Source organism: Triturus cristatus, chromosome 8 (genome assembly GCF_964204655.1).
Source record: "Triturus cristatus chromosome 8, aTriCri1.1, whole genome shotgun sequence".
Lineage (NCBI taxonomy): Eukaryota > Metazoa > Chordata > Amphibia > Caudata > Salamandridae > Triturus > Triturus cristatus.
In genome coordinates, this window is record NC_140591.1 from 1,420,883,958 (window position 1) to 1,420,903,961 (window position 20,004).

A 20,004-nucleotide genomic window follows, 5' to 3' on the forward strand; every position below is an offset into this window, starting at 1 on the left:
CTGTTACCAGACAAGTGAGCTCAGTGTGAGTCAGGCCTAAATACTCTTAACTGCCCCTACTGACCTGGAAGCCGATAAGCATGTACCAGTCCTCTAGTGACTAGGGTTGCTACTTTGATTCTTGGAAAAGTATTTTTACTTGTTGCACAGTGCCATTTCCTTTGTCCTGTGTGCCATCTCTTCTAAGTTTGCCTGCTCTTATTTCTAGCTGTGTTCCATGATCTGACTTACTTTTGGGTCCAGTTTAAAAAGTTTACTTGCACGGTCTTCCAGCACTTGTTTTAGGCTCTTTCCATGCAAGTAGTTTCTTTAACCAATCACTTAGAAATATGCTAACTTCATTCAGTGCCAGCATTAAGTCCATCTAACAGATGAGTGCATTTTGAAATGTTTCCTTCAATGTCCTCTATAGTTGCTAGTGCCAGGGCAAAACCTGGTAGAACTAGTCATCCATGCTCCTGCATGGTCCTAGAGAGAAAGTGCTGAAGGTTGTTGCCAGCGAGAGGTAGTCAATGTATTGCAAATACATGAGCAAAGAGTGCTGGATCCCAGTTACCGAGCCAGGTTTTTGGAGGAAGACCTTATGGAGCATAGCTACCACATGCAGCGTGTCCACTGCATCATCAGCGTCACAAGTCCCAGAACCCTGCTACTTCCTCAGTTACTCTTTGACTGTAACTATGCCTTAGCATTTACACTGCTTGGGTGCCTTTGGCTAGGAACATCCTATACAAATGCCACATAAATAGCCAGGGCTTTACAGTGGCATCAAATTTACCTTTGTAGGCATACGCTAACTGGACATATCCTATCTGTGCAAATATGTATGTACTAATGAATGTTTCCTTTACTAGCCGCAATCATTAGCTAACCTAGGCTGATGTCTGAGTTATGTGAAACTTAGTTACAACATGGTGACAACCCACTAAACGCCCAAAGTGTTATTTTTAAAAGGTGTGGAACCTTGAGCTTAGTCATCTAATGGATGAAGAACCATGGGTTAAGCATTTAGGAAGCATATGTATGTGTAACATCTAGAATCTTCACAAAGTTATGGTATTGCAGATAAACATAAGGTTGAGCTGTCGGAGTAAGCAATAAATCTTAGGCTGTGCTGTGACTGACTTCCCAAGCCCAGGTAATCTGATTCACAAAGTTTTTTTAGTTTTTTTTTAGTTTTTATTATTAGCATTTTCAGAAATGTACATAACAATGCAACCAACAAAAAGAAACAGGCCAGTGATTGTTACAGCATAGCACCATCTGTGATGTGTTAGATGATATGTGTTCATGTACATAGGTAATGGTTGGACCCGTGAGCTTCACTTTGAGGTAAACACATCTAAAATTGTCCTCTCTGGGTTCGGGGTTTTTTATACTATCATCCACATGCATGTACACGTTAAATCATTCATAACGCTGCGATTCCCAACTCGTCCACATTTGCCTTCTGTCAGCGTCAGGGGCCTACAACTCCAGCCCACCTCCCAAATCGCCGCCATGTATCAACATTTTGTAGCCCGGAGTTTACATGCCCACGACCCCTTCCATTACAGCCTCCTCCCGCCTTTCCTGAGCCCACTGCACAAATGGTTCCCAGATGTCCCGAGGTCGGAGGCATCAATTCCCAGAACGTAGTCAACTGCGAGTGCCCATAAACCACATTCGCCAACCAGCCCTTGACCGAAGGCACCCCACTTCTACCCCAGTACTTCGCCACCTGCCTTTTAGCGAAAAGGAAAAGCAGAGCATGCAATTTACGCAATTTAGGAGGGGTATCCTTAACATACCCCAGGATACCCAGCTCCGGGGATGGGGCGTCAGTCCGTCCCACAATCTGATTAGTCAATGTAAAAATCCGAGACCAGAAGTCTCTAAGTTTCGGGCAAGCCCATGCCGTGTGCAAAAAAGAAGCGGGCGAGTGCCTGCATCGCCAACAGCCATCATCCTCTCTAAGCCCCATTTTATGCAGACTAATCGGTGCCCTATCAAGTCTGTGCAGGTATTAAAAATGTATTAGTCTCAATCTATAATTTGGAGAGAGCTCCGTCAGCTGTCCACAACAAAAAGCCCACTGTTCTTCCGTCAGCTGGGGATGGAGCTCCTCGTTCCAGTGCTGAAGCGATTGGGGTCTAACCACCGGCGCTGTGTTCTGCATTTGTCTATATATTCTAGTGACTAACCTACGTGGGGACGGGGAGCTCACCACACTCTCGAATGCTGGAAAGGTCGGAGGAGCCAGCGGAAATGCCCCGCTAAGCGCACGGCAAGCCGCCAAATCTGATTCACAAAGTTAACCTGATTTCTATAAGGATTCTGGGATAGTTTCCATTCTCCCTCTGTTCAGCAAAAAAGTAAAACATGGTTACCGTCTTATTTGTTCTCAAGTTCCTGTGCTGGAAGTCTCCTTTAAAGTACTGCAACTTCTCTGTGCCAGAGTATTCCCTTGGAGGTGAGCTGGCACCATATAAATACTATTAACATAACATAATCCATGACTTACCCTTGGTAGCTTGTATTGCTTGGAGCAAGTCGGTGAGGTATATGTGAAAAAGTCCCAAAAACTAGTTAAGACCGAAGACCTTAAAGGCCCAATCTAAGTTAGTTTAGAAAATATAAATGTAATAAAACATGTCAAGTCACACGTCATGAAACCACGGATAAAAATGAAATGAAAGGGATGTTAGAAATGTATCAAATATTAAAATGGGCCAAAGATCGTCCAAATGAATCCAGAGTTAGAGTTCATGTTAAAGTCCTGCTCTGGCTTTTATCTAGCCGGATGAATCACGCTTCCTCCCCCAGTGAAGCAATGTTGAGTTCACAACAAATTGGCTTAGAATTAGAGGAGCAAAATCTGGAGCTGGAGCTCTGGCTGGAAGACATCAAATAGGCGCTTTGAAAGTGTTGGAACGCTTGTCAGGAAAGTGAATAACAAAGGCGAAGTGCTTTGCTGAATCTCTGGTTCAGAGTGTCCCAAATGTGGTGGATCTTTGGAGAGACCGTGTCAAACAGTGCATTAAACGACAAGATGTGTGTGGCTGAGACCGCATGGACACTGGTTTCTGACCGCTCAATGATTTGGAGTTCTTGGCACAGCTGTACAGAAGTCTGACTGGGTGCAGTTCACTCTGGTTGCTGTGGCTCAGTGTGGATTATGCGCGATGCCAGCTTTACACAGTGGGTCTGTGCAACTCAAACATTTATTTTCTCAAGGATATAGTGTCCAAATAAAATTTGAAAAGTTGCATCCTGAGCATCAAAAATATTCAAGATTACTTGGTCAGCTGTAGATTTACAATACATTCAATTACAGATCAACAGACACTTGAAGTGTTTGCCTTTGTACAAAACACATGAACTAATTCAACTGTGCATACCAAATCAACGGATCAAGACTTGCTACTGTACATACCGTGTGAGAGACATATTCAATGAAGAAAAGTAAAATAATCATTACTATAAAGCACCCAAAAAATACCAAATTTAAAAACTCAAATGGTTTTTCGACAAGTGCTAGAAATCAATCTCTCCCCCCTCAGGTGTAACAAAATGTCAGTCAGTACATAAGGGAGTTTCTCTTTTTCAACGAAAGCAAGTGTACCTGTGGCTTCACTCTGTCTTTTAATCAAACTCCTCTGCAATATAATAGTCGACTCTGAGCATGACTTGTTGCATTTTGACCTCTTGTGTGGGGTGGTCATTCATGTGTGGCCTTCATCAGGACCTGGATCTTTATGCAAATATTTAAGTCTTAAATTGACACGTTTGCATTCAGAAGTTACGCTGTGTTTCACCAGTGTTAAAGTGGTGGTATGATTTGTAATGGGGCATGATTCACCATAGAGGTTAAAAAAATGTTGCACCTTTGTGTTTTGAGGTTTTAATGGTAATCTTTGACAGGTGAGACATTGCTCAAGTTCACTAACAACATACATAGATGCTGTTCGTTGTGTCCTAGAGAACAGCAGATGATAGGCTTGGTGCCTAGCACTACGCACCCGTCACTGTATATAAGCAGATCCCTTAGCATATTGAAACATGAATGAACTAATGTACCCAGTAAGCCCTCTGCTGGGCACAGTAGAGGTTAGAATTCAAGGTGTTCAGAGTATAAAGACAGCAACAATATTTTGGGACTTTTAAACATATAACAACATTTGTTTCACCAGTCCTCAATACCTTTTTTTTCAACATTTCAAAATCTTAATCATTAAAACATTAATAGTGCTTTGAAAAGGTGGAATATCGGGGCAAAAAGATTAATTAAATATGAAGGACGTCCTAGGTACAGGTGGAGATGAGGAGGATGAAAGCCAATCCAACTCTTAATAGTTAAAGAGAAGGTGGGGCACGGGAATCATTGATAAAGGCAAGAGCTAATAGTTGGTCAGAGGAGTAAACTATATTGGGCGTGCCATGTTTATTTATATTAACCAGAGGAGGAGCAGCAAGGCTGGGTGCATTTGGACCGGACAGGCGCAGACAGGCTTGCCTTAGGTTGTAGTGGGAATGCGTGTCATTGGCTTGCCTGATTTAAATAGGCTGTGTAGCACATGATAACTTTAAATCTCAATACTCCTAAAATCGTGGTTGATGAGCTAAAAGAAAAACTTGCGTTTAGAGATGTAGTTAGTTCTGTTCTTGAGACCCCAATTTCTCAGTTAAAAGTAGTGCAGCCCAAATAGCAGATTTAAAAGTAATGCAAATACAGTTCATAAAGACACGCTGAATCTTTTGTTTAAAAAATGCTTCCTTAAAAATATGCACTTGGGGAGAAAAGAAATAATTAGCATATTGATTGATTCAGCCATATCTCCGCGTTTTGGTAGAATATATTTTTCTATTTGATTTGAAAGATCCTATTGCTATGAATATTACGTATAAATCACATTTTATGGCATGTCATTTGGTGCACCTGCACAAAAAGCTATGCAGGCTCAACAATTTTCTTTCATTTGAAAAACGAATACTTGAACATTTATGAGCCACTCGAAATAATGATGAGATATATCCAGTACATTATCTTCCTACTGGTATTGCATAGGGTTAAGAACAAGTCTGCGTCTTTTTCATTCGCAGATGCACTAATGAGATTATGCTGGATGTGACCACTGAATATCAATATTGAAAGGTAGACAATGGTAGTGTGGTCTTAAAAATGTTCACATTGAAAAACAAAACCGAATAAAAGTTTATAGCTGAGAGATGAGGTGTAATTAGAAGTCACCCGTAAAACCCATGTTAACATTGTCGACTAGGGATGTTTATTTGACCACTGATACTGGCTAGCAGTAGACTAGCCATAGCTCTGAATGATCTCCAAAAATTATCATCTCACTCTTTGATGAATTGAGTTTTAGTTTGTGTTGGTTAGCCCCAGTAGAATGACATTGAGATTTGAGTTTTACTAAGTAATTGATGACAATGAATACAATTTGTGTGTTGAGGCGTATGTATGACATACAATTTCGAAAGCTGTATTATAGCAGCTAGATCTAAAAGAAAGATTGACAAGAAAGTGGCGCATTTAAAAGCCCTGGACAACCGCTCAGATCAAAGGGTCCGGCTGTACAATATTTACAAGAAAACATCCTCTAGGGTTCTGTTGGTCAGAAAAGAAAAGATCGATAAGTACCCAATTTGACAGACCAAACTGGGTATAACTTCTTCACTTGAGGACACCAAGATGAATTGGGAGAAAGCAGTTTACCTGAGTTGTTCAGTTTCACTTAATTTTTGCTTTCACTTACTTTTTGCCTTCACACGTGAGTGTATCTGCAGCAAAGAAACCTGTACCGCTGTTAAATTGGGGACTGCTGAACTGGCAGGGATTAAGAAGTGTGATATCCAACGTATCATAAATGTAAAACCCTTTCTAAATGGGTTTTATTTCCCCTTTAAGTCTGCCTTGATGTCTTAGAAGTCAAAGACTACCAATTTAAATGCCATTCACATCAAGTGAACTTTAGAATGCTATATATATATTAATATATTCAATGAGACATGAAGTGAGGAGTGACCTAAGACACCAAAACATCCCTGGCTTAAAAACTGCCTTCTCCGTTGTCCATTTAAGAGGGCATGAGTGGCATTGTCTTTACTCTTCTGCTTGCTGTACTAACTCTATCTTTTATTTCCAACTAATCTTAATGTCTATTAATCTTTACTCTACAATCTTTACTTTTTCTCACTTGGGCTGGACAGATGCCTTTTCTTCTACTGTTGATGCTGTTGACGATGCCACATCCAGCCTAAATCCCTTTCTCAGAAACCGTAGTGATGCTGTTCACCTACCTGTTGTATCCTCAGACACATCCACATATACCGCTAGGACACCCAATCATGAAATGTTTGTTGGTAAAGTACCATTTTTGTAATTCTCTTTTGTGTTTTGTGTTCATCTCCAGGAAACCGAATGGTGTTTTTTCATTGTTTCGTCAATGTTTCATTACTGATTACAATTTTGAGTTCTAAAAAGTAAAAACAGGTTAAATTGAACGTTCCCACAGGCTCCGTCAATTTGGAACTGTTAGGTAGTGCAATAACCGCTGTTATTTTCCCCTACATGCAGATTTAGGAGAGGTTTAAAACAGTCAGTGGGATAAAAAGGGAACCACCAAATCAGGTTTTAAGGAGAGAGAGACTATTTTGATGACTGTATGGAGACTGAGGGTGGGACAGGCAGAAAAGTGGTACAATATGGAGAAAAGCCTAGTCCAAGACGTTGGCCAAAGTGGTGTGCAGGAGTAGGGCAGAAAGTGTGAGTAGTATTAGGAGTAAGGGTGGTGAAGGCAGGCAGTCAGCATGGGAGGGTGTATGAAAGAGAAGGATGTGGATTTTGAATAGTGTGGAAAGACGGAGCAGGGCAGAGAGAAATTGGTGGGGAGAAGCAGAGGTTGTCGAGGGAGTAATACAGAGAGAGCGAGAGGGGGAAACAGCAACTTTGAGTTGTGTCAATAACCTTTTTATATGATTGTGCAAGCATTATCATGTTAATCGATCTAGTCTCACTGTGTGTGTCCTCACATTCTTCACAAGATTAAGACCCACAGTAGCATTTACTTAACACTTAAATGTGTTTGCAAATATTGTACTTCATTGTTAATCATGTGCCTGCCTCTGAAGCACAATGCTACAACATGAGGCAATAAAAGGCTGTTTAATTTGAGTTTGAAGAGCTGTTTATGTATAACACCGAATTAATAAAACTCACCTCATACGTTGTTCGATTGTATCATCGCTTTTTGGTACTTCTGGCATTCTCACCTGCTCCCTGACTAAGTTTATATTTGTTAAATACAGGAGTACTCACATAAATGCCTCCAAGAATACATTTACATGTGCATGTTTGTTATCGTGCCTTAGAGAAAGAGTTTAGAGTCCTGTATTGGGGCAGCATTGTACTTTAAACTTGTGAAAACAAATAATTTTTATTCTATAATATCTTTGCACTTAGAAAGACAATATAATTATTCATAATGTAGCTCAGTTACATGGGCATAATAATATTGTAAGATTGGACATAACACGGTGAACAGCAGCACTCTTTTCTATTTATTAGACTCTTGTAGAAGGCGCCAAGGTGTGTGCTCTGATAGTCCAGTTGTCTTTGCTTTTCTAGTTGTCAGCAACAGTAGATAATAAGCTTAAGTTTTAATTGTATATTTTGCTGTTAAATAAAGGATGCCAGCAAAGTTCAGAGTTTAATTCATGCCGTGTTTATATACTGATTAGGAAATCAAAACATAGGATTGTCAGAGCAATTAAAATAGTTAAAGAGCAGAGTTTTGGCAAGACTTTGTCATAGTACCATAATCAACCCAGGTACATACTTTTCCTCCCACAGTGCATTATGCATTAACAAAATGCTGTGAAGTAACCGTTTATTAATCGTTCTAGGTTATGTTACTTTCCTCTAGAAGTGAACTATGAGCGTTCAGTTCGAATGTATATGTAAATATAATGCAAAAGACATGGAGGCGTGAGATATGCAACTGGATTTTTAAAAGTTTGTCAGTCTGCAGATGCTGAGCTCTGAGGCCTTTCATGATTCACGACAGTAAATACGCAAGCGAGGGTGGTGAAGCTAAAGAGTCCTCTCCAAGAGCAGGATGGGTGACCTGTACAGTGGCAACGCATTTCTGTCATTTGTTGTGGCGCAAAACCGATCAGGTGTCCTATTGGGCCAGGTTTTATTGTATGCCTGCTGGACTGGCACTGGGAGGCTTTACTGTGACAACTTCCCAGGTAGACCACCAGAAACCCACACATTGATAGTTATGTATCTGAGGAAAGGAAGCAGGCCTATGGTGCCACTTTATTGAACCCTCTGCAGGGATCTCCTGGCATGTTCACAATTGCCTGAAACAGACTGGGGAAAAACACTGATCTACAGCAAACTAATTACAAGTAATGCCAGATTTCGGTATACATAGTACTAAGTTTTTGTACACAACCTACCTCACTCCTGGGGTCTTGGCTGAAACCTATGTGGCACGTGCAGGTGAATGCAGACCTTGTACACATGGTCTGGTAGGGAATGGTTACTGGGACAGGGTAGTGTTGAATATATACAATCTACAGCGGGGACGGTGGCTATTCGTAAACCACAACTGAAATGAGGAAAATGAAATGCACAATAGTAGCACTTTCTCGAATACTGGCAAAATGAAGCCGGTGTATGGCTATACTTCTAAGTGCTAGGTCGCTCTTTTGACAAATGTCGCAAGATCTGGCTGAATGGAGGAGATGTGAATGCAAATAATTATCTACGGATGACACAGAAATAGAGGTTTTAAGGGAAACGAAGAGAAATGTATGAGAAACAAACTGCTGGAGAGATTGTGGTGGAGTCAAACGAAGGATAGAGCTGCTTACCCAAACGGCCGCGCATACCTTACCGAATGATGTACTCATTCTCTTACTGCATTCAACAACATATTATTTGGCCTTTACTACACACATGACAATTGCTTGATTTAACAGACTCATTTTCTTTTTCCAAGTGTGATGTTGTGTACAACACTACGTACAGAAAAAATAAACACATATTTAGTTAATTTATGGTGTGCAACAAAATATGTCAAATGCTCAAGCCTTTCTCCTCAACCGGAAGCCATTGGCCACCGTACCATGTATAAGATGCACTAGGTAAGCGGCTACAGGACAATGAAGGCTGCTACAAGGGTAGACCGAATGAACCTGTCTCTGTCACGTTCTAAAAAAGAAGTAGCTTTGTTTTTGCCAGTTATGTTTTCACATGTATGAGAAATGCAGCCAAGGGGCTGAGTTAATATGTACGTGCTGGAGTCATAAAATAGACTTTAGCCACTAAAATGAAATAGTTCACATGGGTGTGGAATTACTTGCATCAGGACCTCGATCCTTCAGAAATCTACCTGTCCTGTTACAAACACCACTTGGCCTATTTAGTGCCGTGTTATCAGGTGGAAAGGTTTGGCAACATTTTCATGATGTCATAGCTATGATAATAGTCTCAGATTAGGCCCAGAAAACTATTAAGTAAGGGTTTGGATTCCAGCACGGTTCGGATCTTGCACATTTTAAACTGCGCGTACGCAGCCTTTGTTTATGAACGACTCTATTTAGCCTAGCTTTTGGATTACCATAGACCCAGTGCTTAATTTGAGCTGGTGGGTGCTGATGGGGCCAACCAACACTTATTTAGGGGGCTGACCCTTTTTTTTCTCAGACGACTTTGTTCCAGAGAAAGAAAGAGAAATACTGAAGGAAAAAGAGAAGAAGAGAAAGAATGAAAAACAATGACGAGGGAGAAAGCAGTGATGGAAAAACCAGGGTGATGAATTTGCTCAGACCTATACATATGATAAGTAGTATGAGCACTTGCAAGACGCTAGTAGGCTGGATAGCTCACCAGAATCAGCCCTTTTCACCCCTCCAGGACTAGCAATGGATGAGTCTGCCTACAACACCATGGTTTTGCGTAGTGCAGCAGATGTTCTTGACCACCTCTCCCCACTATAGAGGTGAAAACAGATGTCCAGGCGGAAGTCCTGCTGCTAGGCCAGACTGTTTCTGAGCCTCTGCTCCCATTCAGTGAGACCTTGAAAGATAGCCTCCTAGGGGCTTGGACTAAACCTTGTACCAGTCATGCAGTGAACCCTTAGATTGCTAGGAGCCAATGTCCTGCTCTGGGCGACCTGATCTTTTTGTCCCAGCACCCCTCTCCGGAGAGTCTTGTGGAGCAAGCTTCCACTAGCCAAGCTAACCCCAACAATTTCCTGACCACTGCCTCTGACAGGGAGTCCAGGAGAGTGGAGGTAAAGGGTATTCTCCTCAGCCAGCTTGGCCCTCCAATCAATTAATGCTAGCTAGGTTTACACCCATGACCTTTGGGACTCAGTGTCACAAGTCCTCCCCAGTGTTCGGGAAGACCTTCGCCCTGTGCTCTCATTGGCAATACAGGACAGTTATGATGCACAAAAGTTCACGGTTCATTGTGGCTTGGGCACCATCTTCTATGTTTGCTGCCATGCATGGCTTCAATCCACTGGTTTGTCGGGTGACGTCCAGTCCTCACTAATGAGCATGCCATTCGATGGGACTCGCTTATTTGGCGACGCGGCTTACCTTGAGTGCTTCAAGGAGAATAGGGATACAGCTTGCTCTCGCTGCTCTCTCTACCTAGCCTTGTCAGCAACTGCAGCAGAACCACCATTCCGTTCTTGTCTTTGGACGAGGCATTCCCTAGCATTAGCCTATCCCACCCCAGCAGGATCCCAGCAGTTTCACAGGAGACGCCATGGTGCCTACTGCTCCGCAACCAAGGTAATTGTGCCACCCAGTTAACCATCCCCCCGCAGCAAAACCTGCTAAACCTCTTTAGTGTACCCTTGCAGGGTCACAGCTACACAGTGGGAGGCAGAATCCACTGATTCTATCCAGGTTGGCAAGCGATCACATCGGACAGGTGAGTCCTTCAAATTGCCTGCAAGGGTTACGCCTTGGCCTTGCTTTCATCCCCCACTCATTCTGTCATCTACCCAGCGACAGCGACAGACGAAGAGCAATCTCTCCATTTTGTGGCAGGAAGTGCTAAGCCTTTTGGACAAACAGGCTATAGAGAGGGTGCCAGTGCCAGACCCTAGGACATGGTTGTTATTCTCACTACTTTCTGATACCCAAGAAGCCCATTTTAGAGCTGCACCTTCTCAATCTTTTCCTCCAAAAAGAGAAATTCTAAATGCTTACTTTAGCTCATGTCTTGTTCGTACTTTAACTTGGAGACTAGATTGTGGCGTTGGACCAGCAGCATGCCGTTTTCTAGTTTCCCATCCTGCCAGCCCAGCGGTGCTACCTGCGGTTTGTGGGGTGAGAGGAGCATTTCCAGCTCGATGTGCTCCCCTTTGGGCTCACCAACGCCACTCAATTGTTCACCAAAGTGAATGGCGGTGGTGACAGCCCACCGTCGGGGTGACAATCTTCCCCTACCTCAGTGTTCTCCAAAGTTGGTCTTGAAGGGCTGGGTTCATGCCAGATTTTTATGACATCTCCATTTAGATAAATGTAGTTATCTTAAACATCTGCCATGGATCCGCCCCTTTAGATTTGACTTTGGAGGACCCTGCCCTACCTCAATGACTGACTGTTTAAGGGGGCCTCTCCCTCAAGCATTCATCAACCACCTCCAGACGTACTCATCTGATGTGTGCTCCATTCGAGCCGTTTCACAGTTGTCCTTTATGGCTTCTCACCAGCAAAACTGTGTTCCTCATTACCATTACCTCAGCACGGCGTGTGAGTGAGCTTCAGGCTCTGTGCATTAATCCACCATACACCAACATTTTCGAGGACAAGCTGGTGCTGCATATTAGGGCATCCTTTCTCTCAAAAGTTGTGACACCATTCCACATCGGCCAAATCGTCACCACACAGCATTCTGTGCTCCCCCTCATCCCTCTAAGGAGTACAAAAGGCTCCATTGCTTGGACCCCAAAAGAGCACTCAGCTTCTAGATTGATCACACCAAAGACCACTGGGTGGACATTCAGCTCTTATTGGGATTCACTGGCAGGAAAAAAAGCAAGGCACAGATCCTTGTTCTAGAAATCTGCCAAGCACCTATGTGAGCATCCTGCCATATGTTCATGAAGCACTATTGCCTGGTTCAGTAGGACTTCCTATATTGGGTCCATCCACAGCCCATCTCCCTTTGGATGCTGTTATTGTATCTATATAAAAGGTAAGGAATCTGCTGCTAGAAGTCTCTATCAGAAGAACAAGTTACTTACCTTCGGTAGTGCTCTTTCTGGTAGAGAATCGATCAAGCCACAGATTACTTATCGACCCTCCCAATCTCCCTGTTCTGTGTTTTAATAAGATCCCATATCTAGGAGTCTGGACATGGTTTACCACTTTGCTTTTGGGGTCTTGTGTCTGGGACAGTCTCGAAAGCAACTTACGTCAGCACGCGGGAGAGCCGCCTATTTAGACCCCACACGTCATTTCCAGAGTGGAGCGACATCAGTGTGGATCCAAGGCGCCACCTTCCAGCATGCAGAAGTACTATGGAAAAGTTTCTGGATCCAGTCTGATGCCTGGGGAATATTCTAGAGTTGAGGAATCTGCGGGGGCAGAGAGAGCGTTACCGAAGGTAAGTAGCTTTGCCAACTGTGTCAGCACTTTCATTATGCCAGTTCTGATTATAGCAGAGTTCAAAAATACACCAGTGCACTCTTCCGTTATCTAGTTTGCTGGACTTGTCATGTGAATTTGCTCTGGTTTTAAGCATTCACTCAGTTTCACAAATTGTTGCTTTATGACTGCCGATTCTACTTTTGTCTCAGTGCCAGGGTTGCCTTATGAGAATCAAGGAAATGGCCCTCAGTCTGACATTCTCCACTTGACCACATTGTGTAATTCTTGGCAGCTCACCTCATCTCACTTTGCTATCGTTTCCTTGTTTGCTGTAATTATGAGACTTTACTGCGTGCTTTGCAATGGCAGCAAATTTACATTTACAGCTAGATAAACTTTGCAAAGTCTTCTCAGTATTAAAATATTACATATTACGCATATAAGTGTGATCTACACATGCAAAACTTGTTTTTTGACTCATGGAAACGTTTACTCTCATGACGGTTTTGTGCGAAGAATTATACTCACAGTGGCTGGACGTAGGCAGGAAGTTGTCGTTCCAGGGATGAAATATGTGAGTTTTTGCTCAGCCACAAACTGAATAATTTGTGTATTAGCCAACTTCCCTCCAGCCCTGGAAAGGGCCTGAAATCTATTCCTGACAAGAGCAGAGTTCAGTCTTTTTGCAGGGTGGGAAGCAAGTTTCTGCAGGGGTACACTATTTTCCCACCGACAGCAAAAGACCTAAAGGTTCTAGTGAGTCAGTTTGCACTTGTTCTGCAGATGTCACATGAGCAAATATCCACATTTATATTTCCGCATGTCTGGGAACCTGCAACCGTCTGTTTCCACGCCTACTTCTGTTAACTTTTACAAAGTTCCAGAAAGTTATATGTACCAAAGGAAGGTCATATACCTATAGGTGCCCTTTTGCCACATTTTTTAAAAGTGGCACCCATATTGGTTTTACACTGATTATCCATTATTTCTTTTAAACATTGGCCTCAAACAAGATTAATTAGTAATTAGATGATACTATCGGGAAATGACACTCAAAGTCTTTAAAAACGTTTAGTAAATGTTTTTTTTATTTTGATACATTTTATTTTAAAACCTAACAAACTGCAGGATAGTTTAGCAAAACTGTGGGCGACCTGTGTCCCTTTTTTCAAGCCTGAAATATTTTTGGTATACATGGTTTGCTTACAAAATAAAATCACTCGTTTTGCATTTATATTCTTCTGCATGTATTAGCATGTAAAAAAGGAGTATTCGTGGAGCTTTAAAAATAGCCACAAGTTTTTAAATTTTGTGTGTATATATCTTTTTTGTTGGAGCCACTGTCATTAATGCAGCCTGAGCTCACAACTCGATACATATCTTAAAGTGCACAGCCGAGCAGTACATGTTTTGCATTAATGAGCTGCATATACCATTTTGAATATCTTACACCCATGGATGCATAACCTGCAGCAGGCAGGCCTCTTGTACTGTGGACAAAATAAACATGGAAACTTGCTGTTCTTGATTCCTGGACTTCAGGTGATAGTAATTGCTCATCCCTTTTTCACCTCCGGGATCTTTGCGTCACAGATCACATGCAGTCCTCACAGCAGTTTACTTTTTTATCACAGACAAAGCTAACCTAGCAATAGTTTTGTACGGACTGAAAACAAAGTGCATGCGCTGTAAGTGCCTATGCTTTAGAGGACATATTTGGACCTATTTCCTCAAAGACGAAGAGCCAATTTCCACATTTTAGTAACGTGACACATGATTTAAACCCTTTTGCACGAGCTTTTCCATTAAAAATGGGTTGAGAATGAGTTGATTGACTTGTTTACCTTCTTGATTATGTCAGTCAACTCACTTTTTTGATATTAGTCCATTATAATCATTTGCATATTAATAATTATACAAATATGTATTGTACTTCTTCATTCAGGCCTTTTAAAACCTTTGTTAATTGTATTCATAATTCAGTCTTTAAAATGAAACCAGTTTCTCTACCACCGTACTGTAGATAAAAAAATAATAAGCCACCCAAAATTCTCATCAATGTCACTGGTCCATTATGTGTGCTCCTTTTCCAATCTGTGACCTGTTGGTGGGTTCCGAAAACGTAGTAATTGATAACAAATGCAGGACAGTTTAGCATGATGATCTCTATTTCACTGGATTACATGGTTAAATTCTAGGGGGCCGATTATGATGTCGGTGGGACCAACACCGACGTGCTGTCGGTGACAGACCCACGGTCATCCCTAACAGTGGTCAGACAGCCGCAGTCGGTCCAATCACATTCCCTACAATGGTGGATCCACCTTTCAGCCAGCCATTTCACATCTGTTCTTACAACATGAAAAGGCTGGTAAAAAGCTTTTTTTGGGGCCCCTAGCAGGGCCCTTGCCCCCCCGCTATGGGCAATGGGGGCACCTGTGGTGTCGTAATTCCCGGACCGGCGACGTGGGGGTAGGTCTACCGCCACCTCCTTCCTTGGAAACCGACACTACACCTTAGTGTCTCCACTAGCCGGATCTGATACCACATATCCATGACCCTAATGGGGCTGTGTTTTTAGAATTACAGGTACCACACTTTCTTTGGGTGCTGTAAGGGTGTTCACCTGTATAGTGTACTTTAGACCACCACCATTTAAGTGTAGGTAGTTCTTTATGGTCCTGACGAATTGCCATCAAATAGACTTGAGGGCAAGAAACATGTTGACCACTTGACAGACGCAATTAACCGACTTCCTTAGAGTTGGGTTTAGCGTTGTTTTGTCTTATTATTTTTAATTAGGGTAGGGGCCACGTTCATTAAAATTTTCTGAGTGGACCTTCTCCCCTATTTAAAATTTTCCCTACACATCGCTATCACCTACACTATTTTAGGGCCCTCACACGCACTTCACCCACCGTCTTCTGGAAAAAAGATCTCCGCCAGGAAGGCCCCATCTCGGGTGCCGATCGGGGATTGCAGCGCCGCCCCGATAAGGAGCAGACCCGATGATGAAGCATGACACCTAGCTGGCTGGGTGTGTGAGGGTCTTTTTCCAACAAGGAGAAGTTTCTTCTCCCCTCCTTCATTCTAATACTTACTCTCAATAGAGCTCATTTGTTAACACACTCCGCCTGCTTGCACATTAGGAACTGCATACTATTTTTGTTATAGGCCCACCTAAATATCTCTGCATTGTGTGGCAGTAACCTCATGGATGCAGGGATGCTTGAAAACATGCCTCTTTGTATTGGGGCTTGTACCGCGGCCCTTTTCTGGGCTGCAGCTCAAGCCTCAATACAAGTAGGCATGTTTCCGACTGCCTTCACGACAGTCGGATCCTAATTTGGTGGGCGGGACCATTGACTACGAGTCGGTCAGTCCTGTTTACGCAACGATGGCGGTCGGACACTTGTCTGACTGCCATCATAATCGGCCCCTAGGTGTCTGATGATTGTTACTCAATTCACTAATTATATTGTTTAATAAGAGCAGATTCTTTCTAATCCTATTGATATGCACACTCATTTCATGGTGACGCCATATCCAACTCCTATTTCGTCCTTGGAATCTCAAGGATTGATATACATTCTCATACACCCAGCCATTAGAAAGCTGCTGCCGCCCTTTATCAGGTGTTTATAGTCCTATTGGTGGCTTTGTGACTCTGTGTTAATTGAGGTCAGTTGAATAATTGACAGCATTGTTTAAGCTTACTTGCCACTCTCATCTCCGCGAGAAGAAGATTTGGCCAACAGGATCATCATGGGTTCCCCAGGCATAACGTGTAAAGTCCAAGATGCTGAATTAAGTAAGTTGTGCACCTAAATGACTGAAATTCAAGACTTGGGGCCAAATTACGATCCGACCACCATCGCCGCAGGCAGTTGACTGCCCGACAATGAGGCGGCGGTTCCACCTGCCCTATCATGATAGGACCGTCGTATAGACAGTCGGAAAGTGCATTTTTCTACTGCGGCTGGTGCTGCGGCCCAGGATTAGGGCTGCAGCACAAGTCGCTGTAGTAAAATGCACTTGGTGCACATCCATGCACTGTGTGCCAGGCACAGTGCATGGTTGCATGAGGGGGCACTACATGTGCTACCAAATGGTGGTCGACGACGCCCAGAAGAAGAGAAAAAAACAAAGACCATTCTGGACCCAACCACTAGATGGTGGAATAATTCACAGCATGTGAATCCAAAAAACTCTTCAAGTTGCAAAACTACTCCTACTGGTAAGCGACCATTTCGTTAGTGCACATCCATACACTGTGTGCCAGGCATGGTGCATGGATGTTGGAGGGGGCACTACATGTGCCCCTCATGCCACTTACCAGGGGACCACCGGGGACGGGGGCCCTGCTTGCGGCCCCCAAAGTCCCATTTCGGCTGCCTTTCCATGGCGATGGGACTGCCACGAAGAGGCAGTCAGAAAGGGCCATCCTAATCCTACGATGGTGCTTGCACATGCACATTCCTTATGGAAGGGATAGGAGTCCGACCGCTGCCTCAACGGGATCCTTGATCCTGTTGGAGGCGGCAGCCTGTCCCCAGACCAATTTGGTCCGACCGTCCGTATCGTAATGCGGCAGTCGGACTGATGGTATGGATGTCGGTGGGACCGCCACCGACGGCCTGTCGGTTGCGGTCCCACCAACATCATAATAAGGCCCATAATTTTAAATCTTGATACCAATGTACACTTTCTGTTAGTTGTTCAAGTGATTCTCTATTTTTGTTTTTAAATGCTACACAATATGGTTATTGATCACTTACACGAAGAATACTCCTTAATTAAATTAATAGTTCTTAATCAGTTTGCCCAACAGACAGTTACACAACCCATGCAAAATCCAGATTTTATCATAACCTAGCTCATACTGTGTTCTGTGCATCCATGATGAACTGAAATACACATTTTCCAGTCCATGTCTATTAAATAGTAGAATCCAAGCAAGAATGATAGATTAGAACAGAAAAAATATAATTGACAATAGTAGCGCAACAACAGTTGATATTTGCACATCCAATGCATCTTCTGAGAACCCACAGCCACTTCAAGGCTGAGTGTTCTGTAAGAACGATGCAAATATGAAAGAGAAACAATGATACGTAAAAGAAGAGATAGACTATATTACAAAAATAGTTGATTTTTTTTCATGATTTTGTTTATTATGAAACAAGCTTCTAGTCAGATTAATCATTGTAAAGCCTCTTCGGAGCATAATGGACCAGGCATTGGGGCAGCATAACGTATCGGTGCTTGGGGTTTCAACTCTTTATTCAGGCCTAGACCTCTTTTTTTTTTTTCTCTTTTTCTTTTTGAAGAAATTTCTTCCAACTGTGACATTCACCGGTTCTTCCAGCTATCCTGATCATGTATCTTTTAAAAATTTCTTCTGATACTATGGTTATTATATTGAGGTGACAGGGCTCTGTTAAACTAGGAATATGGTGGTGATAGTGTTCTGGAGGAATAGGAAAAGTGCATTGAGTAGAAGTGCGCCACATTTAAATCTGTAACTGTTGCTTATGGTAATGGCATATCCTGGCACATCTTGTCTCTAAAAATGTCGCCTTCTTTCCTACGGTGATGGAGTTGTAGAGTATGCAGTCTTTTGAGACCGCAATGTGTCTCGTCCTGCACTTGTGGAACTGTATCTCGTTCTTGTTTAGTGCTTTTCTACGTGTTATTTTTCAGCTCAGGCCATATTATGAGCAGTTATAAAAACATATGTGCCCTCTGTTTTTAGGTTATCTGCAGCTTTGGGGGAGTTTTAACAGAATAAATGGGTCCAGATGAAAATCAAAGAAAAACAGTGCATCGTATTGTACTTTTTGAATTTTGGTTGAGTTCTCTTGTGGATGTGTAGAGTGTGAGTCTACTAGTTTGGAAACTATCTCAGAATTTAGTTTCAGATGTGTTACTTCACATGGGACAACTCAACACAGATATTTGAGTTGGCCTTAAGTAAACACCTTAACTCTCACTATTTACAAATGCTATGTTTTTGAGGCAGGTTGTTCAAACTGAGCCTAGACAGGAACAGAGGTCTTATGGCTGGTGTATTTCTTGCAAATTCTGAATGAGAGCTCACACCCACCTATCACTACTTCCTCAAATAATTGGTTTGACATCAGTGCCCCAATACCAGTGTACTACGCACACTGCAGATATTATTTAAAAGAAATATGTCAATTCTATGAGATTATTAGATGTAAATGTCATGCACACTTGCAGTCTCCTTGGCTTGTGCACAAGTAAATCACCCTGATACACTGTTTTGGATTACAGTGCCTGGTTTCCTCCTGGGAGTCTAAAGGTATTGAAGCTGCTCGTTTGCTATGTTGGACTACATAATGTAAATAAGCAAATACTTACAGGGTGTAACTTTCAACTAACCTGAACATAAATCCAAGATCTTCAAACACTATCAAATTTAAGAAAATATTAAAAAATTCATAAGTACAAGCAATTACTACTTCTTTACCAGGAGTTGTTAATTTTTTAATTTGTCAGAAGGACATCCTTACGGTAGAGTAACACATATGCTAACAATTAAACTAACAGTATTTTTATATTGGAACTTGGGATTTTGTGCTAATCTTTATTGAGATATGAACTTAAACATGTTCTTAAATCACCAAACACACATGTAGACTCTCAGGCTGTTGCGGAAAGGTCAGTGGTTAAGATTTTCTTTATCACTGCCCTGTAATATGGTTATCTTGCATATTTGGATATTATACTACACTGGAAGTAGCTCTTGTTCGTGAATTATTTTTAAGTTCTGGTGAAATGTACAAATTACTCAGCTTTCAGCTCTACAATTTATTACAGCATCACTGAGACCACTCAAACGTATCACTGCAAGATAATACAGAAGTGCTTGTTATGTACCTTCCACGTTTAGTATTGAGATACGTAAACGTGATTGTATGTTCTTGTTTTTCAGGTTTCACGCCTTCTCTTGCTGCTCAGTCACAAACCTCAGCTGGCCTTAACGTTGATTTTGATTCTGTGTTTGGAAACAAATCTCCAACAAGCAATACAGTAGATGCAAGTGGTAAGGATGCTGTAAATTTAACAAATGTAAATAACTGTTTTCTGGGTCTTATTATTTGATTTCTAAAGTATTGGTTGCATCAACAAACTGAATTTTCTCTAAATTACTTATGTCATAACTTTATTTTGCACAGAAAAAACAATTCCAGCTGAAATCAGTCCTCCCCTACACCAATTTTCAAAGTATGAAAACAAATCTAGAATTTCATTTTGATCAGGATCTCCACACTCTAAACCAGATGAATGTGTAGTATCTCCCTGCTTCCATCAATGTTGCCCCTCTTAATTTATTTCATTCACAATTCCATGGTTATT

General features: G+C 42.1%; 1 protein-coding gene across 13 annotated transcripts in view; it reads left to right on the plus strand.

Moving 5' to 3' along the window:
- Positions 1–20,004, plus strand: part of PICALM (phosphatidylinositol binding clathrin assembly protein) — a 592,332-nt gene that overhangs the window by 484,962 nt on the left and 87,366 nt on the right. For 7 of the 13 annotated variants that reach the window (XM_085623155.1, XM_085623158.1, XM_085623160.1 and 4 more), the window contains exons 13-14: positions 6,208–6,360; positions 19,580–19,690. In XM_085623155.1, coding sequence (XP_085479281.1) covers positions 6,208–6,360; positions 19,580–19,690 — 264 coding nt within the window. The remainder of the gene's footprint in view (positions 1–6,207; positions 6,361–19,579; positions 19,691–20,004) is intronic. The other 6 variants (XM_085623164.1, XM_085623165.1, XM_085623161.1 and 3 more) reach the window with 1 other exon arrangement.